The 24,326-nt window shown below is 44.1% G+C and overlaps 3 protein-coding genes and 1 long non-coding RNA gene across 4 annotated transcripts in view; 1 reads left to right on the plus strand and 3 right to left on the minus strand.

The window, feature by feature from the left end:
- LOC117600970 (homeobox protein aristaless) overlaps positions 1-4,974 on the plus strand; it is a 62,334-nt gene extending 57,360 nt beyond the window's left edge. The window contains exon 4 of the mRNA XM_034317107.2: positions 2,181-4,974. Coding sequence (XP_034172998.1) covers positions 2,181-2,780 — 600 coding nt within the window. The 3' untranslated portion in view covers positions 2,781-4,974. The remainder of the gene's footprint in view (positions 1-2,180) is intronic.
- The window catches only part of LOC117600971 (uncharacterized), a 45,425-nt gene extending 27,240 nt beyond the window's left edge, over positions 1-18,185 (minus strand). Inside the window, exons 1-3 of the long non-coding RNA XR_004580565.2 lie at positions 17,731-18,185; positions 16,407-16,482; positions 15,995-16,143 (exon numbers count right to left, since the gene is read on the minus strand). This is a non-coding gene — a long non-coding RNA (uncharacterized LOC117600971). The remainder of the gene's footprint in view (positions 1-15,994; positions 16,144-16,406; positions 16,483-17,730) is intronic.
- Positions 18,186-18,997: 812 nt separating this feature from the next.
- LOC117600818 (integrin beta-PS-like) lies at positions 18,998-23,138 on the minus strand. The gene is made up of 13 exons (XM_034316739.2): positions 22,870-23,138; positions 22,698-22,797; positions 22,434-22,604; positions 22,270-22,368; positions 22,022-22,186; positions 21,777-21,935; positions 21,535-21,666; positions 21,114-21,416; positions 20,818-21,039; positions 20,624-20,740; positions 20,354-20,546; positions 20,142-20,281; positions 18,998-20,070 (listed from the first exon to the last, which is right to left on the minus strand). The coding sequence occupies exons 1-13, from the start codon at positions 23,028-23,030 to the stop codon at positions 19,996-19,998; spliced, it is 2,037 nt and encodes a 678-aa protein (XP_034172630.2). The 5' UTR covers positions 23,031-23,138; the 3' UTR covers positions 18,998-19,995.
- Positions 23,094-24,079, minus strand: LOC143306158 (uncharacterized). The gene is given in 4 exon segments (XM_076692943.1): positions 23,094-23,390; positions 23,480-23,735; positions 23,737-23,831; positions 24,047-24,079. Coding segments are annotated over 4 exon segments (630 nt in total). The 3' UTR covers positions 23,094-23,144.
- Positions 24,080-24,326: the final 247 nt, after the last annotated feature.

Consider the following 24,326-nt stretch of genomic DNA (forward strand, 5'->3'; position numbering starts at 1 on the left):
ACTTCTCGTACGCGTAGCAACGAGTTTGCATATTCCGCAGTGGGTCTGACCGATCCTTCGATCCTCTCGCCTCTCCCATACGTCGGGATTTCGGAATTGCAACAGGAGCTTTGACGCTCGGTTATATTACAAATTATACAAGGTATCCCGATGGAGATTCTCCATGTTAAAACAAACCGAAAACTTCTTTATCACTTTACACTTGCGTGCATCAACCTATCGGTTAAATCTTAGATATTCGAAAAGCGATCAAAAGAAAACCGATTTCATCAGGCATGTATACGTATCGATGATCTCACGAGTCACGAAATGCCTTCCTCCTGTTGGATAGTCGATCGAATCGATCATCGAACCGCACAGTCATCTCGAAATCTTGCCTCTTCCTTCGTCTATGCAACGACCGGGCTGCATCATCCTCGATTATGTCGGGAGTGTCTACATCTCCGGGCGGTACTTTTGACTTCCTACCCGCTAACTCAAGAATCCCGTAACGCGGAACGAAAGTCCAATTAACAGGGTAATCGAGAGTCTTGAAATACACGGCATAACATTCTCAAAGAGGGTATTGTCGAAAAGTTCCCAAGCTTTTGCTTATTCCGGCGGTGTTAAAGGGCGCAAATTGCGCTGGAAATAAATCCACTCCCCAGCAGCCACCACCCTCCAAGTGGCGCCGGGCTTGGATAAACTGCCCATTCATGGGCTTGCCAATCATCGTTTTCGGGTACGGAAGACCCAACACTTGACTCGTTGATATTGGGCCGAATAAGGTAACCTGAATGAGTTAGCCTTGCGCTCTTTCAAAGAGGGTAGGCTATTGTTATTGTCGCAAGTGAACCTTGGTGTTAAAGGGTGCAAATTGCGCTAAAAATAAATCCACATCCCTAGTGGCGCAGGGTTGGTCAAATTCCACTGATGGGCTTCAAAGAGGGTAGTCGCGAACACGCTTTACTGAATACCCGTGACCCAACGTTGGGCTGCACGAGTTAAGGGTAACACACGACAGACAAACAAACATCCGGCGAATAAATTGCTTATCAAAAAGTTTTATCAAACGCGTGTCCAAGTTTGCGGTTGTCGAATGAATCGAGTCGTTCTAGTCGCTTCCTGTCACGAGGAGATACGCGAAGAAGAATTCGTTCGAGAGGAACCATCCAGAAGACTTTCGACTAGGTAAACGTTGAATCTTGGACTAGGGCGGTTTTATATTCGTATCACGACACGGAATCGACTTAACAACCGCGACGGCAAGATCGTGGAATAAAACTCGGTTAAAGAAACGAAGGGAAAAAGGAAGTAGAAGAGGGAGGAGAAGTTCCGTTGAACTGATTAGAGCTGGAGTCTTCGAGGAAGCTCCGCGATGGAATGTGCTCGAATGATCGACGCATCACGAACGATTTTCGTTTCGATTACCAATTGTCTGAACGATGATACTCGAAGCCTTTCGTTGCAACATCGGCCTTTCTTTTTTCTTTAAAACGAAACCCTTTCTACAAACAATCCCGTGATATTCTTCGAAGCACTTACGGTAAAATATAGGTCAATCTTCCTCGAGCCTGTATCCATCCTGTTACAGAAGCTACTTTGGAATCTCATCGAAGCTTACAATTTCGTTCGAAAGGGAAATGTAGGCCAAGAGAGAATAGCGGCTAACGATTTTACGATGGCTAATATTTCATAAATTTTCGAGAAGAAACGCAAAGGTTCACAGGTAGGCGGACGAAGAAAAATGAAGGAGAAAGAAAGGGAGAACAGAACTGCCTCTGGCTGGCAGTGATCTTTGGTTACCTTTCAACGTAACCAATAATAATACACCACGTTTGTTTCCTGAAAAAGGGAGGATACGTCACTTTAACCGGAATTCGCACTTCCACGGTTGGCCAACAACTTCCAACGAACGAAATACTATTTACCTTCCGACCCCGGAATCGAACGGATAGGTTCCTGAAAACGGACTCGAAATCGATTCCTGAATCGCTGCTCAAGTTTTTTCTTCCTCGAACCGTATTCTGAAAATAGTATTCTCGCCTTTCGCGAGAAAAATCATCGTTTCGTGCTTCTACTTTCAAACAGAAAACCACCCCCTTTCTCTCACAGAAAGTTCCGATTGAAAGGGCGCGCGTAAATATAGAAATCCAGGAAGAAATGGAGAGAATAAAAAGTGTAAAAATGTTTGGTTACAGGTCTGGTTTCAGAATCGACGGGCCAAGTGGCGGAAACAAGAGAAGGTCGGGCCGCAGGCGCATCCGTACAATCCATACTTGGGCTCAGGTGCACCACCACCGTCGGCGGTCGTAGCGCCGACCTTGCCGAACCCTTTTGCCCACCTGGGCACGTTCGCCCTACGGAAACCGTTCGACGCGTTTCGTTACCCACCTCTGGGTCACGGACCGGTCCTTCCCGGTAGTTACACCGCTCATCCCTATCATCGGGCACCGCCACCTTTGTTGCCACCTGGAATGCCTCTGCCTTACACGTCGGCCGCATCCTTCCAGAGCCTCTTGGCGAACATATCAGCCGCGCAGAGGCCAAAATTGGTGCGTGGCTCGCCGCCACCTCCGCCCCCGCCACCGCCAGCGCCTGCGATCAATCTGCCGCATCCACCGGTTCCACCGCCTCCGCCTCCGCCGACGGCCAGTTCGCCGCAAGGTTCGCCAACCGGCAGCGTCGGCCTGCCGGACATCGACAGGCGGACCAACAGCATCGCTTCCCTCCGACTCAAGGCCAGGGAATACGAGCTGCACCTCGAGATGCTTCGCAAGAACGGCGATCTGATCAGCTGAAGAGGTTCGCGCGTACAAATACTTAAATATTTCCTCCCACGTAGATCCTCGCGATCGCTGCTTACGATTTTAACAAAACCGACGTGACCGTACCTCGACGTCGATTCTACGTTTCTCGACCTGGCTATCGATATCAACGCGCCCACGCATCGACGTCGACGTCGACGTCGACGTCGACATCGGGGTATTACCTCCTAACTAGAACCTCCCGATCGTTGTTTACGATTCTACCCTACGTGTGTGTCTACCTCTTCACCTCGATCGCCATCTCTTGCCGCCATTTCCTTGGAACGCGATCAGACCCACACCGGCCACCTCTCCTGTCCGCGCTTTCGCGTGTATCGTGCAAGATACCAGCCAAAGAACTTACTACCAAGTGGGCGGACATATTGTATACATTAATTAGGTGTACACCGCGAAGGAAGGTTGAAACGATAGGTATTCTTGTTTCTGTGATCGCACGTGCCTTTGTTACTCAATCGTAATCTTAAGAAACGTCGATCGTTTCGAATTGCATAATGGCCGATCTCTAAATACTCGAGACGATAATCGTTGACCGAACGTAACTTCGAGATACCTTCCATCGTCTCGTCGATTTGCTATCTCTCATGCAATCCGATAACCTTCGACAAAAATCCAGGCAACGGAAATGATTCCTACGAACGAGCTAGGCGGATTCGTCGTCTCGCGTCTGCGTTGACAATTCGGACGATCGTTCGGAGAACTTTCGTTCGTTCGAGTTTCCTGATGGTCGTTGGTATTGTCATTGCTCTTTAGCGTGGATCGCGAGCCAACGGATCAACTTTTACGACGTCGTTCGTTTTAGAAATGAACCTAACCGTATACCTGTTCATGTACAAACGAGTTTCTTCAACCTTCCTCTTTATTCTCATACACACGACGTCGACCATGCGCTCGAACGACAAATAACAGATAGAATAAGAAGCTTATTTTTCGTGTAAAATACTGTATATAATTTACAGTACCGATGGAACTCCACGGTGGATTACGATTCGCGGGAATGCTTTTCAAATTTACAGTGACTCATATATTTGTTCGAACGATAACGATATTTACCTGTACAGAATAATTATGTTTCATTGGTGATTACACAAACGTTGTAGTAAATATGATGCTTCTTTGTTGACGCGGAATTTTAATTATTTACAAGAATGCGAACCAAACATGTGAGTCACTGTGCACGTGAAGATTCGTTAAACGTTTCCTACAAACGTAGAATTTGCTGAATTTATGATTCGTGAGAAACGCGTTTCCTGAATTTTCACGAGATTTCAGAGATAATTCGCGAGATAGCGTTCAGGAACCAAGATTTGTTTATAGCGAATTTTAAAGTAATTTTTTAGGTAAACATCATCGAAAGATGTCCGTCCAGAAGAGAATCTTGGCATTCTGACCATAAGTAATTGTTATCCGACGACGATCGATGTTATTCGGTGTGGATAAATCAAAAGGATTTGTTTTTTATAAAATTAAAAAAGGATTTTTTACATCGCGGTCAAGACCGTTCGATAATCGTTCGAAAACAACGCGTAATTTGTTTTACTTTTACACGAGCCATCATAGGCGTTTTAGATAAGGAAAACAGAAAGTACTATTTATAATTATTATAATTCTTGAATGTTCGACATTACGATAAGTTTTACGACTGTAATAAGCACGTTCTTAGCTCGTAAGTTGCTACCCCTGTAAATAATTAACCACGTATGCGTAACGTCTTGCATTTGTTTCATTTACGTCAGTTGCATACCGCATGACACGTTGGCGCAATTTTTCTTTTCTCCTTTTGTTTTTCGAAAATTTTCTCCCACGAAATCGCGCCAACAGCAATTACAAGGAAGCATACGTTATGATCTCGAGAAGATTAGCGTAAGAGGCAAATGAACGCTTTGACTGTCATTCATCAACAATCCTTAGGGAACTTTTATTTCTGATCAAAATCTAATCTATCATTCTAACGACACTCGTTTCTTTCCAGTACTTAACGAAGATTATTGATACATCGTTTCTCATAACGCAAGAGTGACAGTCGAGGTGTTGAAGTTGTAACTTTTAATTAAGGATCTCGAAAAAAGAAGAAAACAAAAGCGGAGCAAACGCAACTTCGTCGACCATCGACGTTCATTATTGTACTTATACGCTCATTCCATCCCCTTTTCCCTTTATTTTTTTTTTTTTTGCGACGAATAAATCACTATGACAAGAAAGTGAAAGAGAGAGGGCGAAAAAAAGAGAACAAGAAAACGAACGGCCTTTTTCATTATCATACGAACCCTTTCTATCTTCGATTATTACGAGAGATACACGGTAGAAATATTAATTTACAGGCTCGTCAACTTCCTGAAAAGAAGAAGAATCGAAGGAAAAAAAAAATAAAAATAAAAAAAAAGGTGTGCCATTAACTGGCACATATATTATACACTGGTGGTGCGGAGTTTTCAAGAGGTTTCAAGTCTTTGCTCGACTTGACTTATGACAAGTAATTCGCGGTCGGGCACGCCCGTCGACGAGTTATTTAAATATTTTACAGTTTAATGGAGTCTCGGGGCCATTAATGCGCGTCAGCTAATTAGCGGCGTCTTGAACGCCTGGTTGGCTCGCTTACTCGCTTGCTGCAACCCCATCGGAGTGTTAACGATCCTCGAGGTTGATAAATCGAACGATTACCGACAAAACGATCCGCCGATCAAAACTGACGCGGTCTTAAAGTGTTCACGAACCGCGACCGTTCCTTCTTACACGCCACCACCACCGCAAAGGGTTAAGTAATATCGCGAACTCGATTGGAACTAAACGCGTAATGGACGCGCTTTAATCACACCTTCTCTGCACACCGTAACGTTCGATCGACTCGTTACGATCTAATTTCCTGAAAATATTACCTGCTGCGATATCTACTTGCAAGCTATAACCATCGTTTCCTCCTCTTCTTACTACTTTTCCATAGAACTAACATTCTCCTCTATTCTTTCACTTTTTCTTTTTTTAACTGTAGAGCAAGAAGCGATGAACTTTGCGACTTTCTAATTATAATTTAACAAAAAGTTCCTTAATTACTTTCTTTTAAACCCTGTTACCGTTCTGTAGCGCTGAAAGGACGAAGATTAAAGCAATCTGTCGAAGGCGTTAGACAGAAAGATTTCACCGTAGGCATTTGCTAAAGCGATAATTGGAAAATCGACGGTAATCGATGAAAATTTTCACCAGAGAGTGGTTGAAAGCAGGAGAGAGGGAGAGGAGGAGGAGGAAGAATATAGGCGTGTCTGGGTGGTGATGAACGCGTCGATCTGTGGATCTGGCACGATCTAGATGCAGACCACGCAGCCAGTCGATCCCGAATTCATCGTGTCCGCTTGGCCATTAGCAAATTACTACGGTGTAAACAGTATCGGCCCGGTGCCTGCGGGTACCTTCGGCTAAGTGCACCGTTCTACGTGTGCATACGTAGATGTTTATATAATACATCGATCGGTTGGATAGCGGAGAAAGCGAGTTAGTTAGTAACCGATCATTACGACGACGTTTTACACCGGCTCTAGCCACCTAATAACTGTCTACATCGGAACGAATTTAGCGATCGGTAGCAACCGGCTTCCAAACCGGCTACCATCTACGGGGTGAAAAAAAAAAAAAAGATCCGCTGGAAGAGTTCCGTGAAGAATGCTGCTCTCGAAACAGTGATTTGTTCGACACAAATTTGCAAGCCGACATTAATATTTCGCGCTCCATTTATCCTGCACGGTAGATACTGAAATTGGTCAATGAATCCAGTCTCACTCCGGTAGAGTGTGTATAATTTTCTGGACCGGTGTGTCGGTCATTAAATTTTCATTTGTTTTTGTCTAATGGACACACCACGGAAATTAATGGCCGATACTAAACAATAAAATAATCAAGTAAATTGCACCTGTTGAAGGATTTTAGGACCACCGTCGTGCAAAAGGAACAGGGAATTTTCGAAAAAGAAGACACCGGTGTAATTGTTTCAGATTTTTCTATCGGACAAGTTCGTCGAATAAGAAATCCTCGGGAGCCGCTATATTCATCTTCTTTTAAATCATCCTCCTTTTTTACCGCGTCCTCTCACGCGCAGCACGCGTAAAGTTTTATCCAGTTAACAATCCCTAATTGCAGGGTTTCCTGTAACTAACTCGGTTAACGTGGAGGCCCCCACGATGATTCTCCACCGTTACCTATCATCGCGATGGATGCAGATTAAACAGCCCCTTAATCTCAGCCTCTCTGCAAGCTCGCTCGAAACTTCTTCGATGCAGACCTCCCTCGCGGACTCTTATACTTTCTTTAATAGGGTCTAACGATAGGGAAACCGAACAGTTTACGACAAAATCGTCCATCTTCCAGCGGAGATCAGCGCGAAATTTTAAACTAATCGATGATAACCGTATCGTCCGACGATTACGTCTCTTCAATTTTCTAATTAGATTAGCGGTTAAGTGTCGAAAGATTTAAATCGAGAAATTAAACCTTCGATCGATATTAAAATATACCAGTGATAAATAGTCTTTCTCTTGATATTTCTTTTGGAATTTCCTGCCGGATCGATCGAAACTTCTTTCGAACGATTGTACCTCCTCGGAGGGTTTAGAAGAGAGGAGGACAGAAGATCTACGGGAGAAGGAGGGATGAGAAAAATGAAGAAGACAACGACGAGGACGTCGACGAAATCGACGGTGGGTGAAGAGGGAGGAACGGCGAGACTCGGAGATGAGGGATGTACGGCGTGACGGTCTAATTGAGGCCTTCTTGATTGCATTTACACCGCTGCACGGCCTCCTGTATCCCAGGTATTCGGTATCAGTCTTCTGCAACGGATCCACCTGGTATTTCGCCCCGGCTACTCTTCCTCCTCTCTTTCGTCTCCTGCCTTTTTCGATACGTCCGATATTTTAGTTTCCCGTCCATAAATACAGAAATACTAAACGGGCTGTCCACGTTCGCCAACTACCAGAATATAAAATGAGCGTTCATAAAAATCCTGAAAAACTTTCAAACGCGTGTATCTCGATGAAACCGAACGATCTCGACGAAAGTTGAATTAAAATCTCGAGAAACAAAGACGCACCAAGTTTGAAAATCGGGCAAGGAGAAGAGGGAAAAAAAAAGAAGACGGGGCTCAAAGTTTTCGGAGGTTTACAGGCAGAATCTTCGAAGCATGGCATAAAACGCGCCAACGTTGCCATTAGTTACTGGCACGGTCGCGGAATGCTATCCAACCGGAGCCTTATTAAGCCCATTACCTCTTAATTTATTTCCTTATTTGAGAAAAAAAAAAAAAAAAGCACGCGACCACGAACACGCTGGCAGCGAGAAGTAACGATATAATTCCGGGCCGAGAGTTTCGTGGCATTTGCATTGGATCGGTGGATACGTAACCCCACGGTGTGTCTACACGATTAAAGTTGCGGCCCGGTAAGTAATGAACGCCCACGATTATCCGCAATGACTCCTTTCCTTCATAAACGACTGAAACTACCGAGTCCCGATACACGTATACAATGGCGCACGGTTGTTGTTATTAGCCGTTCAGCGAGGAAGTAACAACAGCCGGATCGTATGCAAACTTGTGGTCACGATATTGCTTGTGGTTTACGTATTCTCTATGAGAAAATACACGTTTCGTTGATGCGTCCTAGGGAGAAAACTACTCTGCAGCTATGTGCTTCTCAAAACGATGCTGATTTTTCTAAGCTACCTGTAGAAAATTCGGTAGCAAGAACGAGCGAGCAAACAGATAAATATTCAAAGACGAGACCCACCGAGAGGAACAGCAGCAGGTTGTGGTTTACGCCCTCGGTGGGAAAGATTGCTAGCTGAACAGAAATCGCGTACCACGTCCTTGTTTGCAATTCGCCGCGTGGTGTAGTCGTTATTAGCGTAAAGGGCCGAGTTAGCCGCAATCGCGATGGTAATTTGCGCGTTTGCCCGTCACTGCCGCCAAGTGGAATTGCGGTGTCGCGTTACCTTACGTGATAATGCGACGCACCATAAATCTACCCTCGATGCGGTATACGTACTGTACGTATGGACGGGGTAATAACGTGAGAGAGGCGAACGTGTCCACCGGACACACTCGATTTCTCCACTTGCTAGGAATGCAGCTGTGTAACCAGCGGATGATTCGACAGATTTTTCCTTCTTGCTTATTGGTTATAGTTTTCCACGAATTTCAGCCTGATGACGAGAGTTTTCTACCGGGAGAACTCTTCTTCTGAAAATATCGCGTTTATCTATCTTGAATTCAATCTTTTTTCTTCCCCAAGATGTTTTCAGCTGTACGTTCAATCATGTAACTCATCGTTCGGCAGGTCAGCCGGAGAATTCGGGTGATTGTTCGTCGGTGGCTTCTTGAAATTAAGCGTCATTGTTTAAGAGTGAATTCATCTTGATTGTCGATGAGTAATGTCTCGCGGCAGCTACCCAGAGTGGCACGAGGATGGATCACGGCCATACACACAGGAGTCCTCGTGACTTCGAATCTGACTTCGAGTCTCCCTGGCTGTAATGGTTACAGCTGAGGATTGTGGAGAGAGGAGAGAGGGGAAGGTGAGGGATCGGGACTAAGAAGAACTGCCCCACCGGCACGTGAGAGCTCTTTAACGAGCATCATCAATAACGCGTACCGACGTTGAAGAGGAAACAAAAAGAAGCTTTGGAAAGAGAGTCACGGACGCTGGACAGCCGCGACTCGCCTTCGCTATAGATCCTGGTAAATGGTGTTAATTAGTAAATTTGATTTAAGCCGAAACGAAGCGACCGAATAGGCGGACAACCGTTCACCGAGGATGATGTACGACCTACGCGAATTACTCGTCGGATAGCTTTCCCTCTGGAATCTCGACTTCTCGTCGAGCCACCGAAACGATCGACGATCAACAACAACCGGCGACCTTGCTACGTTCCGATTCTTTGCTCGTTTCTTCGTACAAGATCAAGATTACAAGGTCACTCGAGGAAGAAGTTAACAGCACATATACGGTTATCCTTTTGGAGAATTTTCAACAAGCTTACAATGTATTACCCACTTTTACGAGCCATGAATTAAGACGAATCAGAAGAGCGTAAGGTAAGCACGTGATTCGAGGCGGTGTACACCTGCAGAAAATTGAAGCGATGCTTTTACTCGACGATGATGGTTCGTGGGACGGTCGGTTGAATTTTGATAATGACGCGTTTGCCACCGTAGGGGAACGCCGAGAAACCGGGAGACAGAAAGGGATAGAGGGGAGAAAGATCGGCACGAAGGGAGAGGAGAAAAGATGGCCCGTTAATCGACGGGCATTATCTCAATCACGTAAAACGGCAAAATTGCATTTACCTTTTTAAATGAATATTTGGCGGGAGACGCGCCGCAGCCGCCCGCTAAGTTAATTTACCAAGGAATGCCAGGTAACGCCCTGTTCAACCTACCAGCCGGCTGGACAAGTATTGTCCCGCCCTTCCGTTCAACCCTAAAACGCGTAGTCCGCGTTTTGTCTTGAAAACGAATTTCGAAAGAAGAAATTCATTGCGATTGCCATCGAAAAGGAAAAATAAACGAACACTCTCGAGTAAAATTCCTTTCACGATTGATATCGAGTCGTAATCGACGCTTTCTCGCGACGATTTTACCAAACTGGTCGGAACGATCGAGATCGACGAAACCGTGGTTGGCTCGTTCGGAATGATGAGCAGCTCGAGTGTAAACCGGGCGAGGTGGGGCTAACAGATTCTTTGGGTCCTGCGTGATCCAGCCTGCTCGGTATCTCGGTATCTGATAATTGAAGCGGTAATTACGCGATGATTAACAGAGATGGCTCCCGCGCATCATACCTCCTACGGATCGTTCTCCTTCTCTTTCTCTGGTACGCGTGTACCTTCCTTCTCTCTCTTCTCCCCTCGGAGGGCCTTCAATCAGAACCGCTCGCCCGGATCAGAGATCGAAGATAAGTTTGCGCGCGAGCACCCTCTTCCTTCTTTCACTCTACTCGCTCCGTTTCTTTTCTCTTCGATCTCTCCCCTTTCTCAATCTTTTTCTCTAGCCAACCATTCGATCGCACGGAAGAAAAATAAATTTCCTTATAAATTGAACGTAGGAAGAATTAGAAAGGAAAATTCATTGCTCGAACGCGAACGTAGATTGGTACAAAGTATCTTTAAAGGTGCACAAAGCAGGTAAGAACGGAATTGGTTAAGCGATCGGGCGTGGCCGCGAGTCGACCGGTCGAGCAACCCCTAAACATTCAGTTAATTAGAGCTCTCTCCATTCCCCTCGTTCCTTATACCGTTCGACTGTGCCCGTCTCCGTTGCTCTTCTTCTCGGAGGGAACCCGTGGCCCTCCTAATAATGCGGACCAACCGTAATGAGGAGTAAACTAATTATTGGATGCCAGTTGGGCAGGACGATATTTCACGTTCTCGCTGACAGGCAGCCGATCAGGAGCAACAAGGATACAGAATCGCGGCGGGACGGAGCAGAGTGCTCGTAAACAGAATTCGAAACGATGCCTAACCTCTCAATCACATTATTCTTTTTTTTTCTTTTTTAAATTCCCTATGGTGCTTCGCGTCAATCACATCAACTACGATGATTCTAATACGATTTTTTAAAACTTGTCTTTGCTTGTCTTTGGAAGAAAGCTTGTCAGCGACGAGATTCTGGTCGCAACGACGCGCGGCGCTCGGTCGTTGGTTTCGAATGAAATATCGCGCGGAACGAAGCGAATAGGTCGGTCTAATAGGAATAAACAATGTTATGAATTTAAACAGCCCAGCTTGGCGCCACCATAACCCTATATTATCAAATTACGGGGGCTTGTATAGTGCCCCGCGAGGTGCATGCCTCGCGCGACCAGGATGCGTCGTAAAGTCGGATATTAACGGTAGGAACCCACGTTCCACTCCTCTTGTCCTTTTAGATCCTATTCGCGATGCACCGCGGGGGGGGTGGAAAGGGGGGGGGCGGTTCGTTCCAACCCGAACCCTCGATCACAATAAACAATTACGAAACGAGGATTTTTCGAAAATTTTAAACCGAACCAGTCGACCGAAACGAGTTCCAACGTAATTGATGCCTCTCTCACCCTTCTCTTTCGTTCTTCACGCGAAACGTTTAACGCGACGTTTGATTTTCGATTAGCAGCTACGCGATACAAGTTTCATAACTGTAAGAAAATACAACCTACGAGCACTCGTGTCACAATTCGAATTTTATACTACTATCGCGCCAGGAAAAAATGATAAAACGTCTACCGGCTCGCAGGGGTTAATCACGGCCCGAATGATTATCCGACGCGTGTACATGTATCCATTAAAAACGACAGGATGAAACTCTTATTAGACGGGTTATTAAGGTAAAGTGAATTATATTGCTCGATTTACGACGCAGCACGCTTAGCCGAATTTCTCGATCGGTCGTATTTCACGGTAATTAACCGGCGGGAGGATTCTTCGGAATCCCCGTCGAAAGGGCGCTGGTGGAAGCCTCGTTCGTCGTATTCGTCGAATATTAAAGAGACCCTCTGAAACCTACCACTTTATGAATACGAAATGAGGGCGCGTTCGAGAGAGCAACGACGGGCGGACGATCGAGTTCGACTACACTTGCGGGAAAAGTCCTTGGTTTCGTAATAAATTGGGACGGAATCGTAAAGGAGAAACAGCATCGAGAGAAGGAAGGAGGATAGAACGGAGCCAGGACCGTGAAACACACTGGCTGACGATCGTTAAAGAATAAAGAATGGTAATATTATGCCTCGCGGATGCTCCATCGGGCAGTGAACATCGTTTCGAGACGTCCTGCACGGTTTGCCCCTCGACCGTCTCTTCCGAGCGAAAGGCGTGGAAACTACTAAGTAAATTCATCGATTAGTCCCTGCATAGGATAGATTAATTTACCAGGGAACTCTGTGAGAATTTTCGAACGATTTTTCGACAACTGTTTTCCTTTACCCTAGTCACGGAGGTCAGTTTACCGGTAACTCCTCGACTCGGTTCGTCTCGAACCAACCGACCGGACACGCCCTACAAACGGACCCCGGTGGTGGGCCCCCTCGATGAGAATTTTAATTTAATTAAGATAGACTCGTTATTAAGACCCACGTCCAACCGGGAGATTAAAATTCCTTCGTGATTGGGGAAGATCGTAAGTCATTCACAGAGGAGCTCGAGCTATAAAGAAAGGCAATGCTACAAAATGGCCAATTTGAAAAATGAATGAAAGAACAAAGGAAACGATCCAATCTATTTAATTATAAAAACAAATTCAAATTTTCCTAATAATGCAAATCAGTCTCATCGACGTTGTACAGGAATTCCAATGATATTTTCTCATAAATAAAAAGGAACATAAAACCGTTCGAGAAAGATATTCTTAAGCACTCGAGAGAGCGTTTAAGAGTGTCTCGTCGTCGGTCGATCACCGAGTCGTAATCGCAATCGTGTTACGGTGCTTGTCGTTCGTTGAACACGGCAAATACGAAACGTCAGTTTCGTGACAGCGGCAACATACTATCCGTTGTTGTGTACGATTGTGACCGCGATTCTCGACAAACGAAACGCACGATTAATTGAATGCCTCACGGCCACGCGAGATCCGCGTGGGCGGATCGTTGAACAACCAATTCGCGTTTCGCTCGCGCTCACTCGGTAAGCGCAATTATTAACACGAACGCCCAGCTGTTCCCTAATGAACACGTCAAACGTGAATTTTCACTCGGCTAACGCGATCAGGAAATCGTGAATTTCAGTGGAGTCGCCCGAAGGAGTTCGTGTGATTCGTGACGTCTCTATTCGAGCAGAAGCTTTCAGAAATTTCACGTTAGCCAACAGGTGGCAAACGAAGGAAGATCATCGTCGCGTTTAAGCAATTCCAGCTTGATCGCTTACTTCGTTCCCTCGTTAACGAGCCAAACTTTCCTCTTCCCATTTCCCGACCTCTAATTTACCGATGTGCCCTCGTTTCCGGTCGAAAAACAAGGGATCGTTTCAACGATCCACCGTAGTTCTATTTTCACTTCGATCCCAACGATATTTTTCGGGAAAAGTTCTAAACCCGTTGGAATGTCTCGCGGAGAGTCGAAAATGGCCGATACTAAGGGAACGGTGACGCTGATACTCCGAAACTGTTGTTATTTATGTGTTTGCTGAGGCGACACGGCGTGTGGGTGTCGAAGCCCGGTGAGCGCCACAGGAGCTCGTGGGCAACGTGCCGCGTGTGTCCGTGGACGAGTACCGGCACACTGTTCTTCGAAATAATCTCCTATTGGGAGTCTGACTAAACCTGTCCCTCAATTGAATTTAATCGATGATTTATTTGAATAAACGTAATTGGTATCCTAATCGATTTCACGGCATTTGTATTGGTTTCAAGAAGAAGCTCAAACTGTTGCGCCTAAGTCATTTTTCACCAAATAATTGATAGATTATGGAAATTATATTTTCCCTTTCTTTCTCACCTTAAAATACCTGTTCAAGCTGAACGATCTTTCCTTAAATCCGAATACGCAATTCGCGAGTTGGAAACGAGCCACAGGAAATCGTGGCCGCGTTAACGCCACGTTCAGTGTGACGAGGCGTGTATCTTTGAATGGCTCCAGTCTCAAGCAGTGAAGGAAACAGCGAATCGTGAATCACTGGACGAATTTGCAAGAGGCATCGCGTTCGCTTTGCAGGGGCGTGCATTTGAATAAGAACGACAGTCGTGCATCAGGAAGGCCGCAGCGGAAAGGGACAGAGGAATAATAGGAAGGGTGGCTACGAGGGATACTCGAGTGACATCGTACCCGCAAACTACCACCGTCCCCTTTATATTCAAAAACATAAGCTCGCAAAGTTATTGGCCCATTCGGACCTCCTGCCTTCGCCGGACACCGTCCCGTTTCTCATTCGCGTGTCCTATAGCGTTACTTTGTGCCCTCCAATCCCACCCTTCTCTTCCTATCTTTCACCTCTCTTTCTTTCATTCTTTCCTCCTCTGTTTCCATTACGCTACTTACGCTACGAATTTTTGCACACTCGCTTTACCGTTTTATTAGATATGACAGTCTAATTAATTAAGGAAAAAATGATTGAACTCGCTTGGAAAAGTTTTATTCACCCCTCGTATTGGCCCGAAATCGTTTTGATCGAATAGATTATTACTTATTAAATCGACGACGGAAGTCGCGGCTCGATTCGATTCCTCTGCGTTTATTAATGGAATCACCGTACGATTAATATCATAAACAAGTGTTACGGAACACGGCTCGAAATTGCTTTTAAATACCCAGCAGGAGCGCGGCCGTGTTCCCTTGGGCGGCCTTGGTAATTGCGCTCCTTCAAAATGTTTGCCTCGAAAATCGAAGCGGTCACGATAGAAACGCGGTATCGTTTCGCTGTTATCACCGCATGTGGCTCAACCACATCTGTCTTCGTTCGGTTTGTTTCTTTATTTCGGTCGTTTGATGCGTATGAACCGGTAATTATGAAAATGACTCGAGTCATTTGTAATACCGTCCATAAATATTATGACACTTGCAATTTCGGTCAAATGTATGTTATTTGAGCTGAATTATTCAATATGTGCCAAGTTTTTAATTTAATTTAATCGTATTGGCTTACGCGATGAGTAATCAGTTAAAAAATCGTTCGAAATGAATTATCATCCTTGGTTTAATTTAAAATTCAATCTCCAAGAGAAAAACGCATCGGTTCCAACGGATTTCTAAATTCCCGACTAGAGGCTGAAGAAGATTTCGCTTGGCTACCGAATAACGTGGAATATTCAAGATGTTTGAGATATTCGCGACGGAAGAATAACTTAAAAATATTTATTAATGTAAGAGTTAAGTTCCTACACTCCTAGAATCAACATAAATAAATTTCCTACTTATTTTATTATTCTCTACCCTTGCAAACTACTTTTCGCGTGTTTGGAAACATCCTGTATAGAGTGGGTATCGGCAAAGAAGGTAGGTTGGAGAAGAGTTCCAGGAGAGTAAATGACAGGCCCCGCTGGCCGCCCCGGGCCCAAGAGATGATTATTTTGATTAATTTCTCCCGTCATTCGGTAGCCGAATCGTGCCGCCCGATACATTCGTGAAACACGATTCGCTTCTAATTCCGTGGTAATTGAAATCTATGCGAAATCTCGCGCAGAAAAGATGCGGCAAAAACGTCGCCACTTATTCGAATGAAAATAATTGATGAAAGGTACATACCTGACGATGTTACCGCCTGGCTCCACCGATGATTCTGTACGACGATCATCTCGTGTCTGGGTAATTCTGATCTAATCCTCCGATCCACCGGTGATTTCGGCTATCCTCCATAATCGAGCGGACCCGCCTTGCGCCAACCGAACCGAACACTGTAATGAGGTGGAATTAAGAGGAGACGTGGCCTTCGCTAATCTATTAATTCGTATACGCGGAGTTGTAGTCGACAGAAACGAGTTTCTGTCGCTACTTCTATCGCGCAGTGTTTTCTTGTCTTTTAGTTTTCTTGTTGACACGGATTAACACGTTCGCTGCCGTGTTATCCACGTCTGGATGACACACGACTTCCCACGCGAGTTAATCACCCCGTTTTATAATTAAGAGAATTAATAAATTCTATTAATGAAGTCGTTACCTTTAGGATAGAGCAAATATTCGTCCTTCCTTCGTTTAACTTCAACTCTAAAGTATTCCATCTTCAGAAATACCATCTGAAAAAAATGAGAAAGTACAATTAAAACGAGTAGTGTAAGGTTTTGAAAGGGTAAATGAAACGGCATAGAAACGTCAGACTGTTCCCATAGAAGAAGAGAAAAAGTTGAAAAGAATAAACGGGTATCAATTCGCAGCTACTTGTACGAACGATTCGATCATTTTCTACGCGTTAGCTACTCGAGGTTTGATAATCGTTCACGGTATAATTAATGAAAACGAATAGCAACAATTACGACCCGGTTCTAGACGGGGTTCGCGATATCGATCAAATTCACGAAAGCCGGTCGGCGAAGAAAATTGCTCACATTTCTTAGGATAGGGTTGCAGAGAGCAAGATGCATATTTCGTTTTTCGAAACCGGCGAGCATCAAGCTCGTGGGCCCTGAAGAGCAACAACGAAGAACGGACAGCGGATCCAGCGCTGACGCTCATTACGATGATTGGCAGATTCAATTAACGAGCAGCCGGGCTCCAGCACGGCGGGGTCGCCTCGGCTTAACCCCGGCTAAATATTATTAATAATAATCAGCTCATTACCGGCTCCATTAATTATCCGCCTGTATATACGGGTTATACTGCCTCCAGGAGCGCGCTAGATTCCAGGAGATTCGAACGATATTCCCGATAATCGATACAAAATATAATACATTCAAACTTTTTCATCTTCTTTTACTAACCCGCCATTTGAATCGGGGTTTCAAAAGCGAATGTACCATTTTCTTTCAACTTTATCTCTTTAACTCTTTGCGGACGATCGACACATATGTGTGCCCAAATATAATTGTTAATAGTAATTTATAATTCTGTCCATAATCTTGATACAAAACATAGCTATAAACAGGACAATATGCTTTGAAGGCTTTTACTTTAAATTAATAATTCTCTGTGCAAGTTTGAAAATGCTCCATTCCCAAAGAGTTAAATTTCTTTTTAATTATAAAACGCTTAATTTTTCAATATATTCACCCCGTTTAACAAGAATTATAGACATCTTATAAAATCCATTTTTGTTAACGCTCAGTGAATATATTTCGGTTTCTTTTATCTTTCCTTCTCCGATCGTGAAAGCTATTATCACATATAAGAAAAGGAGAACCCGGGAACAACGAGTCGGCGTAAATTCCAAAAGCGTTTTATACGAGCAGCCTGGATATTGCCTTAAACGGCAGAAGGAAGGAGAAGAGAAAGTAGAATATTAATCCATTTAACAAACTCATTATCGATGAGATATATCGAACGTTTACCGTGCGCGTCGGCGGCGTGAACGTGCTCCTCCTATCCTGAAGGAACCCCGGTAATATTAGCGGGTTGGCACCCCTGCGGCTTGATTTACGGGCACGCACTAACGAGCCTTGGTCTGCGTCGAACGCCAAGAGGTGGTGCAGCCTGGTGCAGCAGCCCGATTCTCCGGCCAGGATGCGCCACCATCAACGGTGTCGCTCAAATTTATTCAGCGATTAAATAGATCTTTCAAAATCATTTGTAGACTCTTCTGTCGCGATGCTATTGTCTCTTTACTGTTTCGTATAGCTGCTTGATCGAAATTCTTTGTGACAAATAAAGATCCTGCACCACTTTATAATCGATGGCTTCGTCTTCGTAGATAGAGTACTTCACTTCAGGGGCGCGCAGTTTTAATTTCCAGCATCGCCATGTTTTCGAACGCTCCGTAATAGCGCCTATGTTCACAACAATGAATGCGCTGAAAAGAAAAGGATAGTCGAAAGGTTCGAATTCGATAATATATCGAACGGTTTAAAAGTTCGAAACGATCGGACATTGTCGGCCCCCGAGGGCTGATTGGACCGTATTTGGCTGTAATTAAGGCACCGGCGGCGGCCATTAGCGACCGCGAAAACGAACAACATTGTTCCGCAAGACGAAAGGCTTGCCGTGTGCCGTTCGACACGTATATCAAATTACGCAAAGACCTAATCTTATCCTTCTTCGTTTCTTTCCACGTATCATTTGCTCTGCTTGTTACACGTTTGTAACAAAAAAATTCAACAGCAATGTCTCTCCTTTTGCTCACCTGTCTGTCCCTTTTGCAGCTGTTATGGCGGGATAACCTAACTCACGAGAACACGCCGTTTGTCAAAAAGTACGGTGCGCGTAAAAAGTTGTCGTTAGTTTGCACAGAGGGCACTCGTGGCTGACAGATCAGAACGCAAGCAACAACAATACCGTCCGACTCTGGTAATTGGCGCTATGGGCACCCGGTGGGAGCGTTTGACGGCAGAACGAGTTGGGACGCCGATACAGGATGAAGAGATTTACAATGTTCCCGGCCGTAAAATAATCAATAAAATCTGTGCAATGTAAAGAAACGGACGTGCGGCAGTGATTTAGTATGCGGAGCGCCGGCTATTCTCTCCTTCCTCCGACTGCTTTTCTGAGCTATTCTTAACGCATACGATTGCCTTGTCAGAATATCGTTTCGAAATCGACTAAAGCAACGTTCTAATCGCGTTATTAGAAATGAATCGATACATATCGATACATCGATACATTAAATAATTATTCTTTATTTTTCGCCAAACACTCCCTGTATACAATGCTACATGTACTTTGCAATACAAAATGGAGGAGGTAACCATGGTTCGGTAATCAAGTCGTATGGGCGGATTCAGTGTGGGTAGAGCTTTAGGTTTTCGATGGGAAACATAGCGAATCGCCGCAGGGTTTGCAGCAGGAGCCGACTATGGTGACGAATTTACGAGCTCCTTACGAAGCTGCCCTGTTCGAGCATAGCAAGCAATAAAGTACGAGGCCAGAGGATATTCGAAACAATCGACCGAGAGGCCAGGACCTATCTCCACGCGAAATCCCTCCAATCAAATTTAAAAAGTGATTTACGACAGATCGCGTATCGACCTTCGTCTTTTCGTTGCTAATCGCGTTCATTTTACTTCCTGGTAGACGATTCTTTCAGGAAAACACTAGCATACCTATACGCTTCTTTTTATTCGCGCCATTTTTACACGTGATAACGCGGGATGTAAAATAACCAGTGTATTTGAAATATTTGGGGAGAAAAATGAAAAAGAAAAAAGGAAATAGTTTCACTTACAAGATAGGAAGGCAGGAAAGAATGCGGAGAATGTATCTTTTCCAAAAGCTTAGACGGACGAAGATTTCTTTTTGTCAAGTAGACGTCTTCTCGCGAAGTAATTATCCAAGATGGCGTCGTCGTTGATTTATCGTTAGTTCCGTATCGTGGCGCTACCTGTCGGATAGCGCACCTTACGTTCAAATCAAGCCCGCGAAAATTCTTTTAAACCAGGCCTGAGCAACATCTTTCCCGCTGTCGTCACGCAATCCCCTCTACTACCCTGTTCCCCCCTACTAATACCCTCTTACCGTGAGTCCTACATGTATAGACTCCTAGTCCCCCTCTTCTCTCACGCTCCGCATGAGCATAGATGGCGTCGAAGTGGGGGAAAAAGAGGCATGCGGCTCGCCAGGCGCAAATCGCCCAGGCCTGTTTTAAACAGTAAGAAATTTTCAAACTAATCTTTGCCACTGTCGTTGAACGTTGGATTTCTGAAAGTGGATGTAGCCTTCTTATAAAGTGGATTGTCCCCCTAAATACCAGACAAGAGCTGTAAATGTATCAAAATTAAAGAAAATAATAAAAATTTGATAATTAATTTACCGTCTCCCACTTCACAAGAGCTCGTTCTTGCTCGAATTTCGCGAATTCTCGTGCGTCGTGAATTGTCGTCAGTATTTTCCAAGCAACAAGTATCAGGAAACCAATGATTACAGTACTGGCCACTAAGCCAATAGCAACACCTAGGTTATAAACATTAAAATATATCTACCGCTATATAATTATGTATGTTTCTTTTACTGTGATGTAATTACCAACAACATTAAGAGGCTTGGGGCACGTTTTCTCTTTCTCGGCAAGAATATTGAATATTTTTATATCGCCTCCAGTACCACCTCTATAATATTCATACTTGAATGCAAACGTGCAGCCTGCATCATCTTGCGTTCGACAAACATGAGCTCCAGTCTCTTGATCTTTTACAGGATCTTCTGTGATCTTTTCCACCTGTTTGTCAATTGAAAAAGGTTCTCCAAAAAATTGTATCTTTGCTAAGAGAAGCAAATATCGAAAATGTTTCTTACGATATCAATCTGATGCAAACATTGATCGCATTTTCCATTTCCAGCAAAAGACCCAGAATTATACGCCATGCATTCCACGCATTTTTTCAACTCTTCGCAACGTTGTCCAGGACACGTCTGAAAAATCAATTAATATCAACAATTAATAATTGAAATGATTTTCAGTTTCGTGGTGGAAATAGGAGATTTCTCACCGGGCACTCTTCGCAGTACTGTCCGGAATATCGAATATTGTCCTTTTCGTGACAGTGGCATACACCACAGATGCAATCACCGCGTCCACTGCAAATGTCCACGGTTTCGCTATTATCTGGTATACACGTGGTGTTCGTCTCTTTGCAATCGCACGTCTCACCACCCCATCCTGGCAGGCAATTGCAAGAACCGCACTCGCACTTGCCCCGCCCGCCGCAAACCTTAAATACGAGAATAGCATCGCATAATTCATCCACAGTTTTACGGAATAAGCTTTTCACAAATGTTCGCTCACCAATCCTCCGCTTCGTTTGCAAGAGAAATTATCACACTCGCAGTATTTCCCATAGAAAAGTTCCTGCGGATTTGGACGCTTCGCGCAATCGCACACGCCGCACTTGCAGTCTCCGTGGCCAGTACAAATTTCATTGGTCTCGTTGTCAGGTTTGCAATCAGCCATCGCAGCTGCGCTCTCGACTCCGCCCGCTTCGTCTCCCTCGCATTCGCACTGCTTCCCGTAAAAACCATCGTTGCAAGAGCATAGACCGCAAATCAGAGTGCCATTTCCTTTGCAATCTTCCGAAACAACCTCGTACCCCTACGTTATCATTCGATACGTGTGAGAAAAATCTGACTGCAACCATGGGTCCTGTGTCTCCCATGTAACGAGGAACGTGTTAATCGTAACGGGAAGCTGCTTATTCGATTATTCTTACCGGATGTCCTGGCCGATCACACGCACAGTCGCATATAATGCTCAGGTCGATCGTCAGACTCTCGTTTATGCCTCTCGGTTTTATCTGCATGGTTTGCTGCCACTCGCTGGAATTCGCTGGACATTCGACCGCCTACGTTCGACAAAAGCATTTAATACCCCTCGTGATGTTGAATTTTATGGGTCCCGTTTGTCCCGACAAACTTAAGCGATTATGAATCTTCGATATACATATAAAATTACCCGCAACACCACTTCGAATTCGACGATGTTACCCACTCGTAATCCTCCGCATTCCCTTCGTTCCTTCAATTCGCCGTTTTCTTCCAAACATCGAGAAAAGTATTTAACATCGATCATTTTCGGAGCATCGTCCGTCATCGTTATAGAGTTCACCAGTTTCTGCAAGGATCATCGACAATCGTGCATGTTTCGATAATCATAAATGATCAATATTTTAATGATTTCATAAATTGGCTACGTTATACCTTGTACTCCCCGCTGACTAAGGCGACTACGTTTTGAGAATTATGCTCGAGCATTCCAATAGAAGAACCTTTGATTCGTTTACTCAATAACTGATACGTCACGTTCATCTTGCTTGGAACCGCGAAAAATATGTTCATATTGTGCTCACGTACTACCTTGTTAATCTGTTTTCAAGCGTAAACAAATAATGGTGAGTGCAAAATTTCCATCATTCTCATTGTATGAAATAATAAAAACAATTGTATACTTGAGCGACGGACGGATAATCTTGTAGAAGCGAATACGTATAAAATCCATCCTTGTCCAGGTGACAAAGACAGTCGTTGGGCTCGATGATTCCCGCTACCTGAAACACAATAGTTTCCGTTTCAGAGAAATTCTTTGAAAGTAAAGTTACTGTTCTTTACGCACTCTGCCGTCCCCGGCGATATGAAAGCCGGCATCCGTAGAAAAGACGATAAGATGTCGGGCATTCTGTCGCCAACCGATTTCCTTAGTACAAACCATCACCTGCATCATTGCGTCCAGACCACCCTCTGGTGCGTCAAGATTGCCGGATACTGGCGCCTCTTGTACCCGGTCCTGTCTCGAAAAATCGTCGAACGGTATTAATATTATATGTACATCAGCATTGGCGAATATAATAATTTTGATCACTGCTAAAGAATAAATTACTTTGAATAGAGCAACGTTCTCGGTTAAAGGCATCTGATTCTTGTACCCATAAGGCGGTGTACATGGTTTTTTGGTTCTCAAGACACACGGTGATTTTAGCCTGTAAAAACATTAAGTTAAATAGAAAAATAAATGAAATTATTTGAAATTGTAAATCAAAATTTCAAAGTACTTGTCTGGCTGTGTACTGGTCATCGGCAGTACTACTTTATCGACAAAACTACCGAATCCTAAACGAAAGTTCGAAGTGAGTTTCCGCATTGCCTCCGCCAGTCGAAATCCTAGTTCTGATAATCGATCTCTATAGGACTCCATGGATGCTGATAAGTCCATCAGGTAATACAAGTCCACTGGATAATCCTCTGCTTGACTATACCTCAGGCTCAAGTGATACTCTTCGCCTATAAATTCAATATAATGTTCAATAGATTGTTGACAAGATAATTGTCAAGATAATTTTATGAAAATCGTGAGATGGTACTTTCCTCGTCTGAGCCTTAATTTGACTTTTTGAGGCTGAATTTGAAGAGGAACCTTGCCCTTGGTCGACGATAATGGGCGATTTTCAAGTACGAGCATCGAACTCGTCTCATCTATCACGTCGGTTTCTCGACACCAGAGATTACCTTCCTTTAAAAATTTTTCTCTGCTGACACAGCGCACCAGGGAACCAGTGGCATCCTGGTTGGACACCTGGGTGAACAAACAGTAAATCAGTAGTTTCTTAATTGATCTATTAATGTGTTCTCTCAGAAATAATTAATAATAAATATAATGATTACCGTTGTAGAGCACCAAACACATCGAGGAGTCTGTAGACAATTCCCGCAAGTCTGTTGAGATGCGCAAAGAATCTCCGCGTCTTTGTGTTCGCAAAGAACCAATGTATACAACAAATTCGAAAAAAGTAACACCGTACAAAATATCATTGTTTCGTTCTTTATGCCAATTTTGTTTAAAACGAGCGAAGCGCCACAGTACTGGCAACATTGAAGGATATTGTGGCATCCCACGGAAATGACTCCGAGATAAAACGACACGGTGCGTCATTAGGTAACTATTTTCACTCATCAAGTTCTTATGACTCAAACAAAGGCGATCGTTGAAAAAATTTCTTTTTCGATATACATGTAACTGCAACACAAACGTACACTTGTAATGCTATTCTTAATGTAAATGTCCTTAGTAATATTACTTTCATTAGCGAGTAATTGTAAGAAATGAATAATATGTTTTAAATTGCATTTACCTCTTGTCTAAGAAAAAATGTTTTACCTTCTATTTACCTTTTTCTAATAATGCACAAGTAATAATAGTTTAATAATGTTACAATAACGTCAAATTCTTACTTTGCTAGACAATAAATTGTAATGCAGCGACATCTTTCAGCGACCATATAAAATGACGCAGGAAGTAAGTACCATCATATGATAAATACGTAGTTCCGAAAATCATTGTTTCAGGTCGTAGAGTGCGCATCAAAACAGCGGGTAAAAATTAAATTTGAAACTATGTCGATATTTCAGAACGTGAGACACAAAACCTCATTAGTTGATATATCTATTCTATTCCCTCGTCTGTGGAAGCACCTAGTAACGAAAATTCGGTAGTGGTCAGTAATTAAATCAG

Source organism: Osmia lignaria, chromosome 16, assembly GCF_051020975.1.
Source record: "Osmia lignaria lignaria isolate PbOS001 chromosome 16, iyOsmLign1, whole genome shotgun sequence".
In the NCBI taxonomy this organism is placed as follows: Eukaryota; Metazoa; Arthropoda; class Insecta; order Hymenoptera; family Megachilidae; genus Osmia; species Osmia lignaria.

Coding starts and splice junctions, on each gene's coding strand:
- LOC117600818 (XM_034316739.2), bottom strand. CDS start 23,030: ATGGACTTATCAGCATCCATGGAGTCCTATAGAGATCGATTATCAGAA. Junction 21,936..22,021: donor TAGTCAGCGGGGAGTACAAG/GTATAACGTAGC, acceptor TGATCCTTGCAG/AAACTGGTGAACTCTATAAC. Junction 20,071..20,141: donor CTCTTGTGAAGTGGGAGACG/GTAAATTAATTA, acceptor TCTGGTATTTAG/GGGGACAATCCACTTTATAA.